Source organism: Trifolium pratense, linkage group LG2 (assembly GCF_020283565.1).
Source record: "Trifolium pratense cultivar HEN17-A07 linkage group LG2, ARS_RC_1.1, whole genome shotgun sequence".
Taxonomy (NCBI): Eukaryota; Viridiplantae; Streptophyta; class Magnoliopsida; order Fabales; family Fabaceae; genus Trifolium; species Trifolium pratense.
The window spans coordinates 59,525,481-59,547,750 of NC_060060.1; the positions used below are offsets into that span (position 1 = coordinate 59,525,481).

Sequence of the window (22,270 nt, forward strand, 5' to 3'; positions counted from 1 at the left end):
TCTCTAATATTTCTTCACAAAGCTTCTATTTAGAAACATTGGTGTATATATATTTCTTAACCTGTTAGCCTATTTGGTGAAAGAAACATGCATGTCAGACAATTGCTAAAACAAATACAAAAGCTTTCATTTTATTGGTCCTTGAAAATTGGATATTTTAAAAGAAAAACCAGTTTTGAAAACTGGATTTTTGTACTAAAAATCTGGCTATAAAAGTGGGTATGATCATAACCGGTTTATAAAATCGGTTATGATATGTTGTTCTGAAGCGGTTGCACAATGTTGAACAGTTAACACTTAACACAAACTCAATTCTTGAATCATGGACTCATGAACCATAATCCCTAAATATCTAAATCTTCCCAGTTTCTAAATTGCTCCCCCAAATATCCAAATTGTTATTCTATCTTCACGTTCCAAATCACGTTTCTCTGAAATTCCGTAATCGTCAACCCAATTTATAGTTTTTGAAAATTGAACAGGGCACTGCCACAACATTGTCGTTGTCGCGCAGAGCTTCTCACTCAATAGTTTCTCACTTCCAATTCTTGGTTGCAAGCATGTCATATGGTTTATCATTATATGGAGGCATTGAGGTCACACATGAATAAAGCTCATACATTGATTGCTTGAAAGAAACCCGCTAATGAATGGTAGTTTTGAATACGTATGGTGTTAGTAAGGGCACCTTAGTGGTAGGTTGTGGTGGTGTCATTCGAGCTAGTGATGACAATTGGTGTTGTGGGTTTTCAAAGCATTTAGGGTGGTGTACCACGTATGTGGCGGAATTTGGGGGTATTCTAGAATGTTCGAATCTCGCTTGGGACTGTGGGTATAAGAAGGTTGAGCTTCACGTGATTCCAAAAATTGCTTTTCATACTTTGAATAGTAAAAACTTGGGTAGTGTGGTTGGTAGTTAATTCAACAAATTAAGAGACTTTTGATTTTGCATTGGAAAATAAAGGTGTGTCTATTTATCGTGAAGCTAATCGATGTGTAGATGCAATGATGTACCAGGGTTTGAACCCGGTCCCTGCAATAATTTGCAATGTCCTTGCCAATTGTGTAATGCTCACTATTGTATAAATAAATAAAAAAATTATACAAATTAGGAAAAGTTAACCTCTATATCCAAAAGAGAATTTTTTTTTTCCTACCCCAACATTTAACTCTTTACCCCTACAAACAATTCAATATTCCCATTATACCCTTTTTATTATTTTAATTCACCCCTACATTTGAGTAAAGTTACAAACCGAAAAATTCAAAAAATGAGTTTTGAAGTTTAGCCACGGTTAAACCGTAGCTAAACTGGAAATTTTCGGAATCCATTGTACAAGTTTTCCGGTGAGAAAATTTGCATACCGGAACAATGATTAAGAAGTTTACCGGTAAAGTGGTGCCCACGGTTTAACCGTGGATAAATATAGTCTTCTTCATCTTCTTTCATTTTCCCGATTCAATTTTAATTTCTCTTTTCGCATTTTTTTACTCGTTGTTGTGTTTAGCGTACTTTTAACATACCAGCACACTTTGAACATAGTTTTACCCCCAAAGCCCAAATTATATCTTTCTCCAAAAAAAAAAAAGCTAACATACGGCGTCGTGAATCTTGTTCTCCGTTCATAGGGCTGAGACACACTAGAGGAAGTTCAAAAAAAAAATATGGTCAAAGTTGCGAAAATGTGGAACAGAACGTTTATGACGTCATTTCGCGGCATTCTATCATCATCTTTCTCCACGTCTTCTGCAAAGCGCGTGGGAACTCACAGTGGAACCTTCCACTGCGACGAAGCTCTCGCTTGCTTGATGCTTCGCCTTTCAAAACACTTCTCCGGCGCCGACATCGTTAGAACGAGAGACTCAAACCTTCTCGAATCGTTAGATGCCGTAGTCGACGTTGGAGGCACATATGACCCGATACGACACCGTTACGATCATCATCAAAAGGATTTCGATCAAGTTTTCGGTTACGGTTTCGTCACTAAACTCAGTAGCGCTGGACTTGTCTACAAGGTTTTTCTTCCATTCTCATTCACTCACTGTTTTCGTTTCTTTACTATTAATATTAATCGAAACCGAATTAGTTATTCAATATTCATTAATCATTCATTCATTAATTATATAATGTAGCATTTTGGATTGGAGATAATTGCAAATGTGCTTCGCCTTGATGAAGATCATCCTCATGTACACCAGTTGTATCCAACCATATACAAAAACTTTGTAGAGGTAGCTAATTTTACTATGACTTGTGTTATTTTGTTACAAAATTTTGACATCGAATTTCGACAACAGATTAGATGGTTTAGTTTAGGTTAACAATGTTAAAGTATGTGTTTAATTAGGTCTGTGGTTGATGAATATAATAAGGTGTTACAAGTGATTAAACATCAATTGAACACGATTAACCACAATTTTCAACTGTTTAAATATGTATCATCCAAGTTTTGTTCAAAAATAAATATACATGATTTTCAGGTGTTCAAATATACATGATATTCATTAGCCACAGTTTATGTTCAAATATATACTTGAAAATCATTGCTGATTGTGTTCAATTGATGATTAATGAGTTGTGACAGCTTGCTATATTCATTGTCAACTGCTTTAACCATATATTTGAACTGTGTTAACTGTTAACCATCTAATTTTCTGTTGAATTTGTTATCAAAATTTCGCAAAATATCATTTCAATTTTACTGTGCGTTCACATTTTAATTATCTGTAACATGCTTCTGTTTGTTAAAATACTGTTCTATTTTAAGGCAGTTGATGCTGTGGATAATGGAGTGAGTCAATATGACTTGAATCAATCTCCAAAATATGTAATCAACACAGGCCTAGCATCTAGAATAAAACGATTGAATTTGGATTGGAGGGATTCTGATCAGTCATCTGATGCAGAAAATGAAGCGTTTCATCGGGCAATGGCTCTGGCTGGTGGTGAATTTGTGGAGGTGAGTGAAACTTGTTTGGAATGTGCATATTGGATTTCTGTTGAATGTGCTTAGTTGTTTAGACTTGTTTCTCACTACCTGCTGAACAATCATTTTAGTTTTTGACAAAAAAAAGAAGTAATCTTTTTATTTTCTCTTGCGTTACAGAATGTGAATTATTATGCAAAATCATGGTTGCCGGCACGGTCTATTATTATGGAGTGTCTTGCAGAAAGAGAAACTATTGATTCTAGTGGAGAGATCATAAAACTAAATCGAGCTTGTCCTGTAAGTACACAATCCATTTAATTAATCTGACGCTATTTTTTAATACTAGTAACTTTCTAACATTGATAGTTTACTCTTCATCATACCAATCAAGGGGTTTATAACTATCTTCGCTAAGGAAAATAACACTAGTAATTGGTTTTGACTTTTGTATATCCTTATAAGTATTTTTTTTTTATTTCTCACTTATTCCACAGTGGAAATTTCACATACATGAGCTCGAGGACGAAATGAAAATCAACCCTTCCATCAAATATGTTCTTTACCAGGTAGATATATTTTTGTTGAGTTGATCAATCCATCTAAAATTGAATATAAGCACGCATCATTGTAAGCAAACCTCGCCCAAAAAATCCTACACAGTGCACACTGGTTTATTTTCTGGTTCATCAGAACGAAATTCACTTGAAACTTCAAAAAATTTCTTTATGTTCCTATTCAATTATAAATTACTATTTGCTTATATGCAAAAAGGAAAAAAAATCCTATTTGATCTGTGATTTAAATTTAAATAATATATGATTCCTACTTGTAGGATGATAGGAGTGAGAATTGGAGACTACAGGCGGTGGCAATTTCACCTGCTAGATTTGAGAGCAGAAAACCACTACCAAATCTTTGGAGGGGTTTGGAAAATGACAGGCTATCTGAGGTTGCTGGAATCCCAGATTGTACTTTTGTACACATGAGCGGTTTTATTGGAGGAAATCGAAGTTATGAAGGCGCTCTAGCGATGGCCAAAGCATCTTTAAAGGCTTAGGCAATGGTAGGTTAAACAAATACCTTTTTTCTGTCCATTTGGTTTTTCAACTTTTGGATTGGAATTTGGACATAAGGAATCAATGGCAATGGAACCATAAATGCTTGATTGCTAAACTTTTTAAATGAATCAGCATGCATTTGTGGTTCCATAACATGGTTCACATGCATCAGTGATTTGCAAAATGCTGATAATTGATAACATGATGCTGATAAATAGGCCCTGTTATGTTAAGCTATGGAAGCAATCTTTAGAGAAGGTAACATGACATTTTCTCTCATACTAAATTTCTACACCAGTTTAATGATTACATTTCAATTCATCCGTTCTGTTCTTTGTATGCATTTATCAGCATCCGCGTTATGGTCAAAACTAGGTCCAGACTTCTTTGCATGCATAATGTTAGTAATAGATTCACTCCTCTGAGTCTGAAACACTTGGCAGATCCTCTTTAAACCACTTGTAAAGCCCACCTTCTAGATGGAAGACATTGTTGTAACCATTTAGGACCAGCAAGTAAGCTGCTATTAGAGACCTGTGGAATTACAAAAATGTGATCATTAGAGCAGCAGATCAATGATTTGAGTATGTGTGTGTGCGTGTGTTATATAATCACATGAAAAGTGGTATGCTACATACAGCTTTCAGCTATATCACTTTCTTGGATCTTAGATTCATGCAATCCAAGTGGTTAATGTCACGTTCCATTGTATATTTTAGCTGATGAATAACTAATTTGTCTTGTTATTACTTTAAATAATTAACAACTTGGTTAGAATAGATGGCTTACAATAATATGAATGTCATTTGTCTTGTCCTCTAAAATTTAAATGTCTCTGAATCTGATTTCGGATGCAATGTGCGAACACATTCAAAAGGTTTGAGTTGGAAAAGTTTGTATGCAAAATGGACTGATACTGATTCATAAACTGAAAGAACTCGCAATCTTATATCATTGTATATGTCTATTATTGAAAGAAAACTGAGCAGAAAACTCTTATTACAGCAGAAAATGAAAGATAAACTGGAGAGCCTAAGCTCCAACCAGAGAAATGATTCTCCTAATCAATACTCAACAGTAAACCTGAATGACCCTTCCCTACTCTACTTACGATATATTCTCCTCTAACAAACTCTTCTAGAATCTAGCTCCATGTCACTAGCTAACTTCCATTCTCTCCCCCATGGCTCCACTTCCTTCTAGAATATACCTAGGTGTCCTATCCTAAACTGTTGCAACCGGTTTTGGACTATATATTCTTACAACATATACCAGCAAAATTGAAAAAACAGAGAGAAGAAAGCAGGCACATGAAAGGGAGAGAGATAATTTAATACCTAGATTGTTGACCTTGTGGCAGATTTTGTGTTGGTTTCATTGTTCCCCCTGCTGAGCAAGCTACAATTATCTTTGAATCTTTATTTAATTTTTCCCCAACAGCTGTCATCACGAATAAAATATTTAGTTTGAGAAACATGAAATGCAAGAATTCGAGAAATGCATGGTGAGGCAAATCCATCTTACACTTGATAAACTCGGGGTTCTCTTCTGTGCCAGAGAAAATACCAAAAAATGCAAATGCAGCGCGTCTGGCAATATCCCAGGCTGTCCACTCTTTTATAAGCCTGTATACTTGCACATTAATTGCATCTGGGGGATGAGCCTGCAGTCATAATTAGCCAAATCCATCAATCAAAAGTAGAAGCACATGAGAGGCACAGAAAAAATCCAACATGAATATAATGGCACATTGGAGTTGGAAAACAAGGTTTCTAAAACTTGTTCACTAACCTCCTTGAACTCTGCTTCTGGCCTTACATCAAGAATCACAAATTTATTTTCTTTTTGAAGACGCAGAGCTTCCTTTGGTTCGACACTTTTTACCTGCAATAATATATCACATATAAACTTCCGTGTGATATAAACCTGAAATCATATTTCCTTAGATTTTACACAAAAACTTGATGTGTATAACACTTGTTTGACTACATAGTTGGTTTCCTCTGTTTCATTGTTCTTGTTTCCTTTATCTATGATCTATCTCACACGTTATCTCTTTCTCATTACCTTGTCAAATCATTGCTGTTTGTTATTTATGTTCTTAGTAATGGAATGTAATTTCATATGCTTCGCCAGACATTTCAAGCTTTTGTAGTATCTTGAAGTTTCTGTGCTCACTCTAACATAAATACTAAAAAGATGCATGTGTGCATATTTGTATATTCAGGATAGTATGTGTGACACAGGGGTGGAGCTTTACCCTTTTTTGCAGCAGTAATTCTCTCTTAACCTTCCATTCTTCTTCAGCTATTACCACAAAAAAAAGTGAAGTTAAGGTTCTATCACATCTTTGAAGTGCTTTGACAATTTAATCCAGTAAAAGTAACTCAAAATAAGAACAAGTACCTGGTGATTTCGCTGGTTTTGTTGTCGCGCTCATGATTGTTAACCCTCTTGCAAAATTCTGTTGGTGTAATCCTTGAGAAGTGGGTTTGTATGATCTCACTCTGACACAACATGAATTATGATCAAGCTTACCTTCTAAAGAAGGTACCCAGGATTGTAAATATGATGTGGATGAATATTGTAGAGCAGTTGATGTAAAAGCCATGCTTTGAAGCTCTCAGTTTCAACAGAAAAATCAGATATTTAAGTGCAAGTAGTTAATTAATTCAATGGAAGTACTTGGGAGTTGGGATCAGACTATTTGTGACCGTTGTCAAGTGAGTTCTTTGTGGATATTTGGGGCACAAAATCTGAATTTGTGGTCGATGTTTTAGGAGTCCCTTGCTATTTGGATATCCTCATTATCATCATTTTTGTCCTTTTTTATTCTTTCCTTTCCTTACCTTGACACATATTTTTAGATCATTATATTATGTCTTTCGGCATAAGCCCTTTAATGTATTTGTCCTTCCTTGCTCTGTCACAAAATGAGGCATACTACTTATCGAGAACATAATAATCTGAGGCATTAGGCATCCTAGTACTTGCCATTTTCCTTTATTTTTGTTTTAAATTATCGTCTCTTAAAATATTATGATTTTTTTAAAAACATAACATTAGGATATACTACTTTTTGTTTTTTGGGTTTGGACTGAATTCAAGTTGAGTATTGTGAATTTATATGGGTTAAATAATTTTTTTTATCTCTATAATTATATCGTATTTTGTTTTTAATCTCTCTAAAAAATTTCTTCAAAACAAATTTTAATGTAATAGTAATAAAAGTTATTATTCGTATTTACTCATACATAAAAGTCTTTTTTATGACGTACTCTAATGTATTTTCCATTCTAAAAATTAGAGAAATTTTTCACATGAAGGCAATATAATTTTAAAAAGGTTTTAAAAAATTGCAACATGAAGGCAATTTGGTCTAAAACAAATCATGTCACACTTCTCTTAAAAAATGTGTAAGATTTGTTTAGGGAACATGAATGCAATTTGTCTTCATGTTCCACATTTTTTAAGAGCGAATAAATAAACCTAACATAAATTGATTTCCAAAGTGACTCCATTTTAGAGCAATGAAATACAATTTATTCATTACCATATAACCAAGGTCCGTGCACGCCATCCCTACATGATCCAAAAAAGTAAAGACCTAATAAATTCACTATGCAATGCCTCCCCTTGTAGAAGGCTAACAACATGCCTCAGATTCCCTAACACCACTCTTCAAATCAAGGCCTCAACGGCCAAATATCTCATCATTTGATGGGGGTGCCATTCATAATCATAACTGTCACTCCATCAATGATCAACGACTCTCTCTAGGCCCTATATAAACACCTTCATAAGAAGGACAAAACTATACAATTCATATTCTAAAAATTTATCATTTCACTTTCTTATACTAACTTGAGCGTCAAAGTATTTGCACTAATTTCAACTTTGATGGTTCACTGCTCGAAGTCGGCCATCTATTTTGATCATTCCATGTCAATATCTATTTTGAAGATATAGAACCCTTCAATAGAAATATTCATGTTTGTTCCCGTAAGTTTAACTTAGTTGATAAAGACGTCGCATTGTATATACAAGTTGTTGGAATCAGGTTTTGAACCCTAAACACTCTACTTACTCACTTTAAAAGTAAAATTCTAGTCATTAGACGACAAAAAAATCTTGCTTTAAAATTTCAAAAGGTGGGGACTAGAATAGGATATAATTAAAGAAAGTCAGAAAATACAGCTTTAGTATTGACCTTTTTATTTGCATAGTTTCATACTCCTGATGAACAGGTTTCTGTTATTTTTTATTTTTTTATTATCACTATGCATTTTTCATTACTGCTATGGGTACAATAGTTGCATGATGAATCGCGGGTCAGCAGAAGTTCTGTGAATTAATGATGCTACAATCCCCACATTGAGCCCATAAAGATACCATATGTTAATTAACAGCAATGAAGAATCCATTAAATTATGCTGCCTGATATGGAATTAGGTAGGAAGAGGTACTACTTGGCACGACGAATGGTATATTAAGAAAAGTGGGCAGCCTGCAGGGTCTGTGGGTCAATGCATAGTCGTGCATAAACGTGAGTGTCAAATACTACTACTAGCAAATAGCAATAGTAGTACGTAGTACGAAGTTAGGAAGAAAACAAAGGAGTTAGTGTAGTACTAGTATTATCGTTAAATGAGTATGTCAATGTCTGCCAACAATCATGATTGTGACTGGCTAAGCAGTAAAGTACCACCATTCACATTCATTCTAGATCCATAATGCACTAATTGGACGATTGCCGACAATTTCTTTTTAATAATCCAATCTCATTCATTTATTCATTTCTTTATACTTGCACCTACCTACCAAGCATTTTTTGTTATGAGGACAGTGAGAATCAAAGAGATCTCTATCCCTCCATCTTTTGGATTACTATGATATATATAGATATAGATGTAATGTTTTTAGCGTCGTTAGTAATGACTAATCTCTGTGAAAGAATATGTGAAGTATATGTACAAGTTTTTCTCTCAATCAAATTTTTTCATACGCAAAAGTTAAGAATCGAATTCCTAACTACCTAAGAGGTCTAGGACATCTTACTATTTAGACCAAACATTCAAAACATTAGATATTAGTCACTTCACAAACTATGTGATCTAATTAAGTGATTAGAAGAAGTGGTCAGACGTCGAGTAGCAAACCATTAAATTTGAAGTAGGTGGTGGGAGATACCTGCAAGCACTCTGACGCTCAAGTCAATATGAAATCAAAGTGTGTAAATTTTTTAGGATTAAAATAGTGTATCTTAAATAATAGTAAGAAATAGTTTATCGTTGATGGAGAGGCTCGATAGAGGTTACTCGTCAAAGAGGAAAATTTTTGTTGGGTTGTGTTCGTAGCAAAATTCAAGTTTATTTGATGAGATAAAAGAGAGGTAGATGACTCATAGTGGTGGATCAGTGGAATGATGCTCCGAGCTAGTGGTCAGAATCTGAGTATTAGAGACGATCGGCCATGGCCAACGGGGTTAAAGTGAGACGTACCTTTGAGGTTGTGAAGGGTTGTATATATATATATATAGGGGCGTAATTGTGGAAAGCTTTAGATTGGTTTTGGTGAATCAAATGTCTGAACCAATGAACTCTCGATTGGTTCGATTTTTGGTGTTTTTCAAAAATGAAACGAACCAAACTAATCGGTTTGGTTCGGATACTTTAATCGGTTTGCAGCGCTTTTTTATTCTGATGTATTCTCTTCTATTATTATTTTTAGGCTAAATTGCAATTTTGGCCCCCCCATATTTCATAATTGTGCGATTTTGGCCCCCCACGTTTCATAATTGTGCAATTTTGGCCCCCCACGTTTCACATGTGCGATTTTGGCCCCCACGTTTGCCCCTTTTTGCATTTCTTGGTCCCCGTTGACTATTTTAACCAAAAATTGCTAACATGAAATATTTTTGACACGTGTCTTAATTGTTTAAAGAATACAAGATTTGGTTTTGATACTAAATGAGTCTCTTCATTGATACTAAATGTAATATTTACATATACTAATAATGCACAAAGTGCATATATAAACATTCCACGTTTCCTAATTGTCTTTAACACTTGTAATTTTTACCAACACCAAATTAGGAATAATTGGTAGATACACAATGATAATTTAATACAATTAGGAATTAGGAAGCAGTTTCCTAGTGAGTCTCTCAAATTCAGTAACAGTTTGTAGATACACATTATCAATCCCAATACCAACTCTACCAACAACTTTCAACTTTCCTTTTCCTGCTTCAAACACTTGTCTCGTAAATATGCTGACAACGGAGGTCAAGAAATCAAAGTTTCAGAGGGTATTTCACACAATCCAAACCCAAATTTATGGAAAGGAAATCGGATGGTAATTCTGGGTTTGTCGGTGAACGGAAGAACGCACCGCCGATGAGTGATATGAGGCAATTCGCGAGCAGTCATAAAGCTTTTTCGAATTTTGTTTGGAAAGTTGTGATATAACCTGAAGAAATTGATCAAAGAGATTGTTTTACCGATGGAGAAGAAGATGAAATCTTGGTTCCATTTTTTGCCAAAAAAATAATAATTAACCCCCCAAAAAAAAGTCATGTGACCTTTCTTAATTTTTATTATTTTTAAAAATAATAATAATAAATTTTGGTTGGCCAATACAATTAAGACACGTGTCAAAAATATTTCATGTCAGTAATTTTTGGTCAAAATAGTCAACGGGGACCAAGAAATGCAAAAGGGGGCAAACCTGGGGGGCCAAAATCGCACAATTATGAAACGTGGGGGGGCCAAAATCGCACATGTGAAACGTGGGGGGCCAAAATCGCACAATTATGAAACATGGGGGCCAAAACTGCAATTTAGCCTTTTTTTATCTAATATATTCCATGTTATAATTTTTTTCAGTTACGCATAACATTTGATGTAATCAATTATCACCATACACCATACATAAAAGAATAGAAAATGGTTTCCAAACACATGTTTCAAACGATGAGATATGAGTGTTGCAGCCGTGACTATGTGAGATTGAGGCCTCAGAGTGATATTGATATGTTTCTAAGTAGGGGTGGCAAAACGGGCCGGGCCCGTCGGGCCGACCCGTTTGACCCGCCATTTTTGGCGGGCCGGGCTGAGGTTTTCGGCTCGCTACCTTAAAGTGGCCCGCCCCCGCCTAACCCGCTTAAAAAACGGGGCGGGGCGGGGCGGGGCGGGGCGGGTTAGCCCGCGGCTTTTAAATTTTTTATATTTTTTGCTTTTACTAAAAATTGGGCTTGGAATGAGGAGCCCAAATCTCAATCCAGTAATATTTTTCTCTCATATAAAACTTCACGTTTCTTTTTCTTCCAAAATTAGGGTTGTTTGTTTCATTCATTCCATCCGCCGTCGTGCTCCCTTTATGCTAGTATTTATCATTTTATCTTATATTGTAATGAATTACTTATTAACTTAGTTGATGTTTCTGTTAGTTTAATTAAGCGTAATTGTAAGTGTTAGTTTAATTAAAGGTAATTGTAAGAAATTACTTATTAACTTAATTAATGTTTTTGTTAGTTTAATTATCCCTATTCTCTGCTGCAATCTTCTCTCAACTCTTAATTATCCTTATTTTCTGTTAGTTTAAAAATAAGAGGTAAGAATTTTAAGGAATTGTAAAGTTCTAATTCAATCGGCTTAACTTCACAATCTTCTCTCAACGCAATCTGCTAGTATTTTTTTTAACATCAACTAGGAGGTAAGAATTGTGAAGTTATAATTCAAACTATAAAAAAAAAAAAAGTATTTGGCGGGCCGGCCCGCCAACCCGCCAATTCGCCAATAAACGGGCGGGCTTGAGTTGTTGAACCCGGACACCTAAGTTGCCCCGCCCCGCCCACTTTTGGGCGGGCTTAAACGGGGCGGGCATGCCCACTTTGCCACCCCTATTTCTAAGTTAGGCTTTGATAGAATAACATGGTTTGAGCTGAACTAAGTTGAGGCTCTTTTTTTTTTTTTAAACAATAACATGAAGTGGGCTGAACTAAATAAATAAACATATGGTTAATAATGTACCTATTTGTTCGGTTCATCGGTTCTTAAAAACTGAATCTGAACCGAACCAAACCACATCAGTTTTTAATTGGTTCTGTTCGGTTTTGAATCCGAACCATAAAATTGATTTTTTTTTCTCGATTTGGATTGATTTAGATCGTTGGTTCAGTTAGATTTTTCTAATCCGCTTACACTCCTATATATAGGCCAATAAATTGAAAATTGCTTTTTAGGCCCCCCTATTTGCTACGAAACCCCCCAAAAATCCAAAAATGCCCCTACATTTAGGTCCCAGTTCAGTTTGGATTCTACAAACCGAATTCAATAGTTTTCGTATCGTAGGAACCGAAATAGCATAAATTTTTCTCCACCTTTTCCCTTTCATTTTGCTTTGCTCGCTTTCATTTTGACTTCCCGAAACAAAAACAGAGTTGCAAGTATTTTGTTTCCTGAAGCTACCAATCTTTCTGATTCGGTTCCTGATTTGTGATTTGTTTTCCATGAATTCGAAATATGAATTGGAATTGGGAATTGAAGAAGTGAAATATGATTCGGTTCGGAATTTAAGTTCTGTTAAATTGTCTTTGTTTCTGTATGTTGTTCTTCATCTTCTTGTTGTTGTTGTTGTTGTTGTTGTTGTTGTTGTTGTTGTTGTTCTTCTTCTTCTTCTTCTTCTTCTTCTTCTTCTTCTTCTTCTTCTTCTTCTTCTTCTTCTTGAATTTTGGTTTCATTTTTCTGCCATGCTAAGACCATCGATGTCCCTTGTGTTTCGGTTCGCAATTATCGAATCAGAGCGATTTCGGTTTGTGATTACCGAAACAGAGAGAGTTTGGTTCGTGACTACCGAAACGACAACATTTCTTGATTTTTGCCCAAATCAACACGAATTCGGTAAATACGAAACGAAATGAAGGTGTTCGGTAATTATGATACGAAAGAAATTGATTGGGGGTTTGGGATTATTGGCGGCATTTTGGGATTATCGTTGTCATTGTTGTTGCTGCCATCGCTATTGACTCATTGTTCGACAAAGTTGCAAGTAAGGGAAGAAGAGAACTTTGTTGCTGTTATGTGCTTCTGCTATGTTGCTGCAAGAAATATGTAAACAGACTCCTTACTCTAATTGAAGGCGTTCTTGCTGCAATTCATATAAAGAGTAAATGTTACTTGAGGCACTCCAAAGTCCAAACTGATGTTTTTGTCTCTTCCTCAATGAAACCAAGTCAATCACAATAATCTCTTGAAGAAGCTCACAGTTCTTGCAGAGATCAACAATATATTGGTAATTACAAACCGAAATCGCTTTAATTCGGTAATTACGAACCGAAACACCAGGAAGAAGAAGGGACATCGATGGTCAGATCTAAATGTATGTTTTTCATCTTGTTTATGTTTCTAATTTTCATCATAAACACACTCTTGTTTGTGTGGTTCAGTTCACTGTGAACGTTTCATTTCAAACTAAAATTGGTAACAATCTTCCTTCTTTCTTTTCTTGATTGTTTGTGTGTGACATAGAGTGACTTCGAAAGTTACATTTCGCACCGTAAATTCAGAAACCCACTTTTCCCCTGTATATTGCATAATTTCGGACTTTCCAATCTTGCATAATTTCATCTATGATGCTTTCCATATCGTTTTTCATGATTTCTTCACCATCTTGGTTTCAAAGAAAATCACTCTTCTTTCTTCAATTCTTCAAATTTGTTCAGAAATTTCACAGCAAAAGATTTTCATTAACCTGCATTTTAATCTTCTTTGACATGAAGTTTCTATCGTGACTGACACCCCTTGATTTTTGTTTCTTTATGAAACTTTCATGTGTTATTAAATTACTATTACTTCATTTTGCTTCCTGAAACTCCATATTGCTTCCTGAAATTTCATTTTTCTTATTGAAACTTCATATATTTGCTTCCTGAAACTCATTGCTATTGGTTGTTGTTGTTCCAACCTGCTGCAATTGGTTGCTGCTGTGTTCCGAAATCATGAAACATGTTTAACAAGCTAGCCTTATGTAACATGCCTTCGGTATGTAGAATACGAAGCTATGCAAGTTCGGTTTGCAATTGACGAAATTAGTATAAGGGCAAAATGGTCAACATGGGGGGCCTGGAAGTAATATAAGGGGGTCTAAAAAGCAATTTTCCAATAAATTAGGCATTGGGCTGTTACATGTGACGTTGGGCTTGGTCCAACCTAAAAATCTAGTCCATAACATATTGGTTCTTTGCGCGATGGATCTCAAGTGACTTCTAGGCCTTGTGGCCAATCAAGAACACTACGATATATAGAGCTATTGTAAACATTTTTTTTAAAATAAAATTATACTAACTTCAAACTTTTTAAAGTAAAATGAACTCATTGCATTTCCTTCAATATAATAGAAGAGATTGACAATTTTCTTCGTTGTTGCAACTATAAACAATAACAATGACGAATGTTTGATAATTGATGGTTTGACCACTGACCGTTGTAACACATTGCATGATCCACTTAACCTAAGTATCTGAAAATCCCATCTTTTGAATCATCGCTTGTAAATAACTCCATTTGACACGACCAAGAAACTTTACTAACATCTAGCTTTAAAGCAATAAGTCGTCCCTCTTTACCACGACGTTTACACTTCATATAATGAAGGAATTCAAAGACCGTTAATGCATTATTTAGAATATCTCTTTCCGGTACAAAAACAGCTTGTGAATCTGAAATACAAGTAGGAAGAATGCGTTTGAGACGGTTAACTAGAACCTTTAAGAGAACTTTGTAGATGACATTGCAAAGAGACGGTAAATTTTCACCACTAAGATAATAATATTTGTATCATTGATATTAGGCTTAAATATGTGATTAGTCCCTGCACTTGTATCATATTTTAGTATTAGTCCCTGCATTTTTTTTTGTTTGGTTTTGGTCCTTGCACTTTAAAAAAGATTTGCTTTAGGTCCCTAATGTTAGTCAACTGTTAAAAAAATGTGAAAAGTAATGGAGTGCCATGTGGCCAAATCATTTCATGCCACGTGGCACAATAAAAGGGTTATTTTTTAAATGCAAATAAATAAAATAATTAAAGGGGCGATGGTGAAGAGTAAAGACATAAAACACAACAAATTTTTTTTTCTTTCCTTTTTAATCTTACTGTTACACTTACACTTGTTATTATTTTTTTATAAGATATTATTATTATTAAGTACTAACGGTCAACTAGAGCGTGTTTTGCGTCTGTCTGTGTTTATTATGCAAACTTATGTAAAAATGAGAGTTTAAAAAATACGCACTGTCAGTGTAAATTAATTTTACACTGACAACCAATAAGAATGAATCATTCTTCCACATCATATTAAGAAAGTGGAGTTTAGTAGGGTGATGTGGCGAAAAACATGATTAGTATTGGTTGACAGTGTAAAATTTTTACACTGTCAGTGCATATTTTTTTTCTCAAATAATAATTATAATAACTAGCGGGCCATGCTTTATGTAAAAAAAAAAGATATGTCTTATGCTGTGAAGCCCCGATACTCTAAAAATGGTGAAGTATCGTGTCCGATACGTACTCGATACCGATACTCGTCTGATACTCCGATATTATGAAGTGTAACAGAAATTAGATAATAATAATATTAATTTCTGATACTTCTCCGATACTATGAAGTACTTTCCCGATATAATGTAATAAACATAATCAATTTAATTATTTTATTTAATTGAATATAAAAAATAATCCTTTTACAGTGCCACATGGCATGAAATGATTGGGCCACATGGCACTCGATTATTGTTCACGTTTTTTTTTTAAAAGTTGGCTAACGATAGGGACCTAAAGCAAATCTTTTTTAAAGTGCAAGGACCAAAACCAAACAAAATAAAGTGTAAGGACCAATACCAAAATATGATACAAGTGCATGGACTAATAACATATTTAAGCCATGATATTAGGTGGGAAGTGCCCATCTTCAAGCCAAGAGGAGCAAACTTAAAAAATTGCTGTCCCCAAAAGGGACCAAATACCAATCTTAGAACCTTAGAGAGAATTTAATACACGTGCTTTATTTAACCTTTTTTCTACGCATACTTAATATAAAAAAGCTAATATTGAATTAGAAAAGATATTTGCATAATATTATTTTTTTTAGGAAAATGCTAAATAGTGCCCCCGGGGCACTGTTTAAGGAAGCAAATATAGTAATATGACATTGAACTTTGTGCAGTCAACGCCTCGAAAGTCTAAAAAGTATTATTTTCAATTTAAAAATTTCTTTTTTTGGTTTCCTTAACCAGTGCCCCGGGGGCACCGGTTAGCATAACCCTTTTTTTTATAACGATAAATTTCATTCAACGCAAAAGAATAATTTCATTAATTTCCTCCTAATTGTAGTACTATTCAGGAATCATGATATTTAGAAAAATTTGAAATTAAGTTGGCATTTAACGAACCAGTCGAACAATTTTTTTTTCTTTCTTCCTTGGTACAGAAAATATTCCACAAGAGTTTAAGACTACTCAAAAGTCAAAACCACCTATAGTGGAATTGTGCTTCACTTAAGCGAGGAGGATTATAATAAAATTTTCGTGTTTCTACTTTACGATTAAAAAAAGCACTTAACGAAGTCGATATGTAGTAGTACAAAACACGATCCTTAGCATTTGGGGATGTACTAGTATTTCCTTGGTACAGAAATGGTGGGATTGGGCAAATCCAACGAAAAGCATGATAAAGTTTTTACTTTTGATATTGAATGCATGGAAGAAGTGCATTTGTAACTACTATGACATTGTTCTTTCCAACCATTGAGAAAAAACACCAATAAGAAAATACTTTTGCTCAATCATGTGATGTGAGACATGTCACCTTGACATTATGCCACCATCAGTAATTGAATACGGTAAGAAATGAGATACTTGTCCCTTTTGTATGAGAAGATATACATAACTCCCAACGTTGTGCCAAAACCATCAAATATGAGGACGAAACTCGTGGCCTCGACGTTGATGGTTGTCGGAATAACGGACAAAAAGTTATGATTGACATTATGATGTCGGTTGTTACATAAGTGCATGTTTCTATGACCGTTGAATAAGGACACGTGGTCCATTGGTCTTGCACCAACTCATAATTAGGCCGAACTCGACGCTTAATTGAGTTGAGCACGACATCGAGTTGGGATTTAAGCCCAATCCAAAACAATAATAAATATTTCGGTAAATTGACTATCGTCTTTATTTTAAAAGAATAAAACTTACAAAAATATTAGGTCATCTCCACATAAAAAATTAAATATGAGCTTTATTAAAATATACCGTACATAATGTCTGTTGCCCTACTTCACTTCTACCACCTTCACAACCTGCTTCTTCATCTTCGATCGGGCCGTACTTCTCTAAAAAACTCCACCACATTGGCTTTGTTTCTTTAATCTTGATGATGGTTTTCAATTTGTCTAGTTGATCGGAGCCGCCATCGCCACAATCTTTGAACTTTCGACCTTACAGTCATCATTTCTAAGCCATCTGATCAAAATCAAACGGTTTATATTTTAAAATATATTTTTAATTTTTTATTTAATATAAAAATAGAGATTAAAATCCTAACCGTCTAATTTTTTTTTTTTTGGGGTAGAATAACCATCTAATTTAAATATATACTTACACAGGTTTTGACTTTATTGAATCCCAATTCAATTTTGGGAAGGGTGAATGAAGGTGGGGACTAGGGAGGGGTCTACCTCACAGTAACTCATTATCCATTTACTTAGATCCGAGACATTTTTCTGCCGCGCCACACCCAATTACCACCGACACCTTACACCTCTTCAATTCAATACTAATACTAATCGGACGTTTAGCACGGTGCCATGTGTAATCAAATCTCAGTTAAGGGACGATAATTATCATGTCAACAGTAAACCGCGTCGTCGTATTAGCAACGTCACCCCTCACCCCTCACTAATTCACGCGTCTAACACTTTTTTAATTGCACCTTCGATCAAATTAGTCTTTTGAGATTTTTATATTAGAGATAAACTAGTCATTTCATTATAATAAATGGAGATTAGTTTTTTCCTGTGAAGAAATTTGAGTTTTATTTTTGTCGACGATTGAATTAATCCGTAAAAAAATTTGTGAGGGATTAAAACGAGTACTCACTTCTTTTTTATAAAGAAATACTGCTTTCATTCCAAAATATAAGTAAAAGTTTGTCAACAAAAGTGAATGTATTTGATCGAAATTTTTAACTAAATACATCAAGCTTCTTTAACTCACTTTTGCTTATATTTTGGGATGGAGGAAGTATATACTACTATTTGATTAGACACACATGTCTGATAAAAAGATAGAAAGACAATAATTAAATAATGTGTATTTTTTAAATAATCAAATAATATGTATATTTATGTGAATAAAAAGATAGAAAGACAATAATTAAATAATGTGTATTTTTTAAATAATCAAATAATATGTATATTTATGTGAATGTGACCAAATTACTTATGACTATTTAAGTGTTTTTCTCTTTGTTATTTACAACCCGTTCTAGAATAAATGACACAGTCGATTATTTCACATTTGTCAATGTAGAACTTTAATTATTAATATATTTAATTGTATATTAATAATAAAAAAATATGGTCATGCTAAACAGTGCCCTCAAAGCACTTGTTAAGTGGACCGGGCAATGGGCTAAGGGACAAATCAATTAGGCCCAATAAGTCCAAAAGTAACAAAGTCCAATCAAAATGATTCATGAAGTCCCAGTAGGCGAGATGGCAAAACTACTTGACGTGGCGAGATGAAGCAACATGGCGCCAACTAGTTTTGAATGATGAATCATGCCCAAAATATTTTCTTCTCTCAAATGGTCAACTGCTTAACTTCACGTGGAAGAAATCATCACCCCCATAATCTCCATAGCTTAGGGACGAAGGAAAGAATAATCAACCCTATTCTTACGCTGGTTCGCCGGAGAAGACGGTGGTGGCCGAAGTTCTAGGAGATCAAACTTGGAGGAGAAGAAATATGCAGCCTATAAATAGCTACACATTTTTATTGTAAAGGGATCGATATATTTTTTATCAGTCCATTCTCTGATAACATATGTAACATTATTCTTATATATTTAATAATATAACCCCCTTTGAATGTTCACAAGAACATTAAGCATATAAAAAAAAATTACACTTTTAAAATATTGAACGTACAAGTTCCAAAATAAAATTTCTTTTTTAATATGTTTAACAAGTGCCTCGTAGGTACTCCCTCGATCCCATATTATAAGCAAAAAAAATCACTTTTTTTGGTCCCAAATTATAAGCAAAAAGAATTCACTTTTATCATTTTCAAGATTTACTTTTACTTATTCTCATGAAATTTAATGTAAATTGCATTTAATTTACTCTCTCTCTTCTTTTCCTCATAATCAATAACGAATAAATTTTTTTTTTACATCTTCCAATGAAACTTATTTCAAGAAAAACACAAAAAGTTATATTTCAAATTATCATATTCAACTTTTCTTAATAAGTGTAAAAACTTTTTTTCTTCTTATAATATGGGACGGAGGGAGTACATTTTTAGCATGATCCTTTTATTAATTATGTTTTTAAACGATTTAATTAATAAAGTTGGACATATGGTTATGATTTTTTTTATTTATAATGTTGACAATGATGATCGAACCTATGACCGCGTGCATACTACCCAAATCTCTGACTACTAAATCAAACATTGACATATGGTTAAAGTTAACATCAAAGAGTTTGAGGGCATAATTTAAACCCTAAATTAATTCTTTTTGGGTCTTAGTGACGAGTATTCTCAAGACACTCTTTAAGCATATTAGATAATATGTTTATATAATTTTTTAATGAAAATATATGAAGTCAATGCACTGAAAATTAAAATGTTTAACTTTTTGAATAGTAATTTTTTTAAATGGAATGCTCAAAGACAATACTCATTAGCATTTTTTATTTATTTTTATCTGTGGACAAAAGAGTGACCTAGCTAATAACCATTTGTTAAAGTTTGTCTATCTACAGAAAATTCAACTAATTTTTCATTTAAAAAAACATAATTTTACAGTATGAGTAAAACATCTATTGATCACATTTTTTTTGTTGATAGACAAAATAGCAAAGCCATTGAAAACTCACACACAAAGTACAGTGATCGGGGTTCGAACCCTGGTCCTAACATCCAACACCAACAATTTCGACATTTCTGACAGTTGAGCTAAGATTTGTGAACCTATTGATCACATTTTTATTTGTGTCTCGATCAAATTTAAGCAAAGCCGGTTTTCCTTAAAAACTAGTAAACGATGAAGAAAAAAAATGGAATGAATACTTCTTGTCAGCAAAACAAATGTAGATGAATATCATTATATACATTAATAATACCACATTTCACAAGATTCTCCAAATACAAAGCACAAGGGCTTTTTTATGGTTCACCACAGAAGAGCAGCTCGACTTTTTTCGTAGCTTTCGAGCCTTATCTTGTCTTGCTTTTCTTTAAAGAAATTGCTTGAGCGACTTTCTGTTGGGATTTAAGAGGGGTTTTTCAAAATTTTAATCCTCTTAGCGGAATAATCCCGATGAACGAATCTTGATTAAATCATTAATCACAAATCAAACAACACAAGTTTATGTGAAGCAACCTAGCGATGCCTCTACTCAGTCCACACAAATAGTTCCTTCAATCTCGGTGCTAGCTGAAACTTAACCGAAGGCTTTAGAGAAAGAGATAGGGTTTAGAAAATTAGGATTATGAATTCTAAATTCGGTTACTTTTTCCTCTACACAAGAGTTCTATTTATAGAGTCTCTTGTGTGATCAACAAGTCATACTTGTTCGTCCTTATCCTAATTTTCATCTCACTTAAAACGTGCATAATTATCTTTTATAATTATTCTGTTATTATCTAACTACTAATAAGTCTCACTTATCATATTGTAAATAAATCATATTTATTTACTTCGTAATTATCCCTTATAATTATTTAGTAGTTATCTAATTAATAATAAATCTTCATTTATTATTTTATAAACAAATCTTATTTATTTATCTTATAAATAAATTTAACTTATCTATTTCTCTCTCATATATATGTTCTATGTGTGTGACCCTGTAGATTCTCGTAACATTGGTAATAATATCAAATCATATATTTAATATTATAAACAACGATTAGCATCTAGCAATACGCCGTTGTCACCCAAGTGACGAGAATGTCATGTGATCTAACGAAACCTTTCTATGATAACGAACTCGTGTATAATTACTCATTTGCCCTTTATATCTATATTGAACACAAGGCATAGATCGTGTCACCCTTGTATGATTCAATATCTTATTTCTTGATCCCGAGACATACTGAGCAACGAATAAGCTCAATATCTCATATTGACTTAGTTCGGCGTGGCCACACATTTTATCAGTCATATTCCATCAAGAGGCCTATAGATATTACTCTCATTATATAGGAGGGACAAATCCCATCTAGGTCACTCATGTCCCTCAGCATGATTCGTGAAGTACCTATTAACCAACTTTATAATTATCCTTTTACAGATAACGTTTGAATAACAATAAAGTACTTGACTCCACATCTAGGGATCACAGTTGGTTCAGGTCTAAGGGTGGTATACACCATTATCACTTTGAGAATATTTTATGACACTTTTCATAAATAATATGTAGTATTCTCATGGTGGGTCTATCCAGTATAAATATTACTCTTAATATTTATACCTATGTATAGACTTAATATCTCTATATTCATGACCCGTGAGATGTGTTCATCAGTCTTAATACATAATAGTCTATGTGTTTCAATATTATCGCAATTCACATTAAAACTTGACTATGAATACTTTAAGAATAGTGTCCTTATGTTTAATGGAGTCTCACTATTAAGCCACACTTAATGTTCCATTAAATAGACTAGCTATTGTAGGGACTTTATTCGTTTAAAACAAACATAATAAAGAAATGCCTTATTATATATATTAAATATATAAATCAAAGTCATGATATAAAAGAAGATTCTATCAAAATAGACTGACTTTTAGGGCTTACTCTAACACTTTCAAATAAAATTTGACCGCAACGGCCGGAGTCGTCTCGAGTGGTAGTTCTCAAAGGAGAAGGATCAGAGGTACTAAGTAGCTATAGAATGAAGACGAATTGTTCACTCATGTTTGCTGCTTAAGACTCTTTGCACCTGAAAGATAGAAGTAATTTGACGACGAGGAAGAGCTTGTATAACT

The 22,270-nt window shown here is 33.9% G+C and overlaps 2 protein-coding genes across 4 annotated transcripts; one reads left to right on the forward strand and one right to left on the reverse strand.

Annotated features, from left to right (window-relative positions):
- Positions 1–1,532: 1,532 nt before the first annotated feature.
- LOC123909213 (MYG1 exonuclease-like) lies at positions 1,533–6,942 on the forward strand. 3 transcript variants are annotated; one of them, XM_045960007.1, is made up of 7 exons: positions 1,533–2,016; positions 2,134–2,232; positions 2,769–2,960; positions 3,108–3,227; positions 3,425–3,496; positions 3,763–3,993; positions 4,207–6,942. In XM_045960007.1, the coding sequence occupies exons 1-6, from the start codon at positions 1,666–1,668 to the stop codon at positions 3,985–3,987; spliced, it is 1,059 nt and encodes a 352-aa protein (XP_045815963.1). In that variant the 5' UTR covers positions 1,533–1,665; the 3' UTR covers positions 3,988–3,993; positions 4,207–6,942. The 3 variants fall into 3 exon arrangements, with proteins under 3 accessions (XP_045815963.1, XP_045815964.1, XP_045815965.1); XM_045960008.1 differs by having other exon boundaries at positions 6,216–6,942; XM_045960009.1 differs by lacking the exon at positions 3,425–3,496 and having other exon boundaries at positions 1,588–2,016; positions 4,207–4,333.
- LOC123909214 (rhodanese-like domain-containing protein 14, chloroplastic) lies at positions 4,237–6,599 on the reverse strand. Its single transcript, XM_045960010.1, has 6 exons — positions 6,395–6,599; positions 6,249–6,295; positions 5,780–5,872; positions 5,513–5,651; positions 5,326–5,428; positions 4,237–4,522 (listed from the first exon to the last, which is right to left on the reverse strand). The coding sequence occupies exons 1-6, from the start codon at positions 6,597–6,599 to the stop codon at positions 4,402–4,404; spliced, it is 708 nt and encodes a 235-aa protein (XP_045815966.1). The 3' UTR covers positions 4,237–4,401.
- Positions 6,943–22,270: the final 15,328 nt, after the last annotated feature.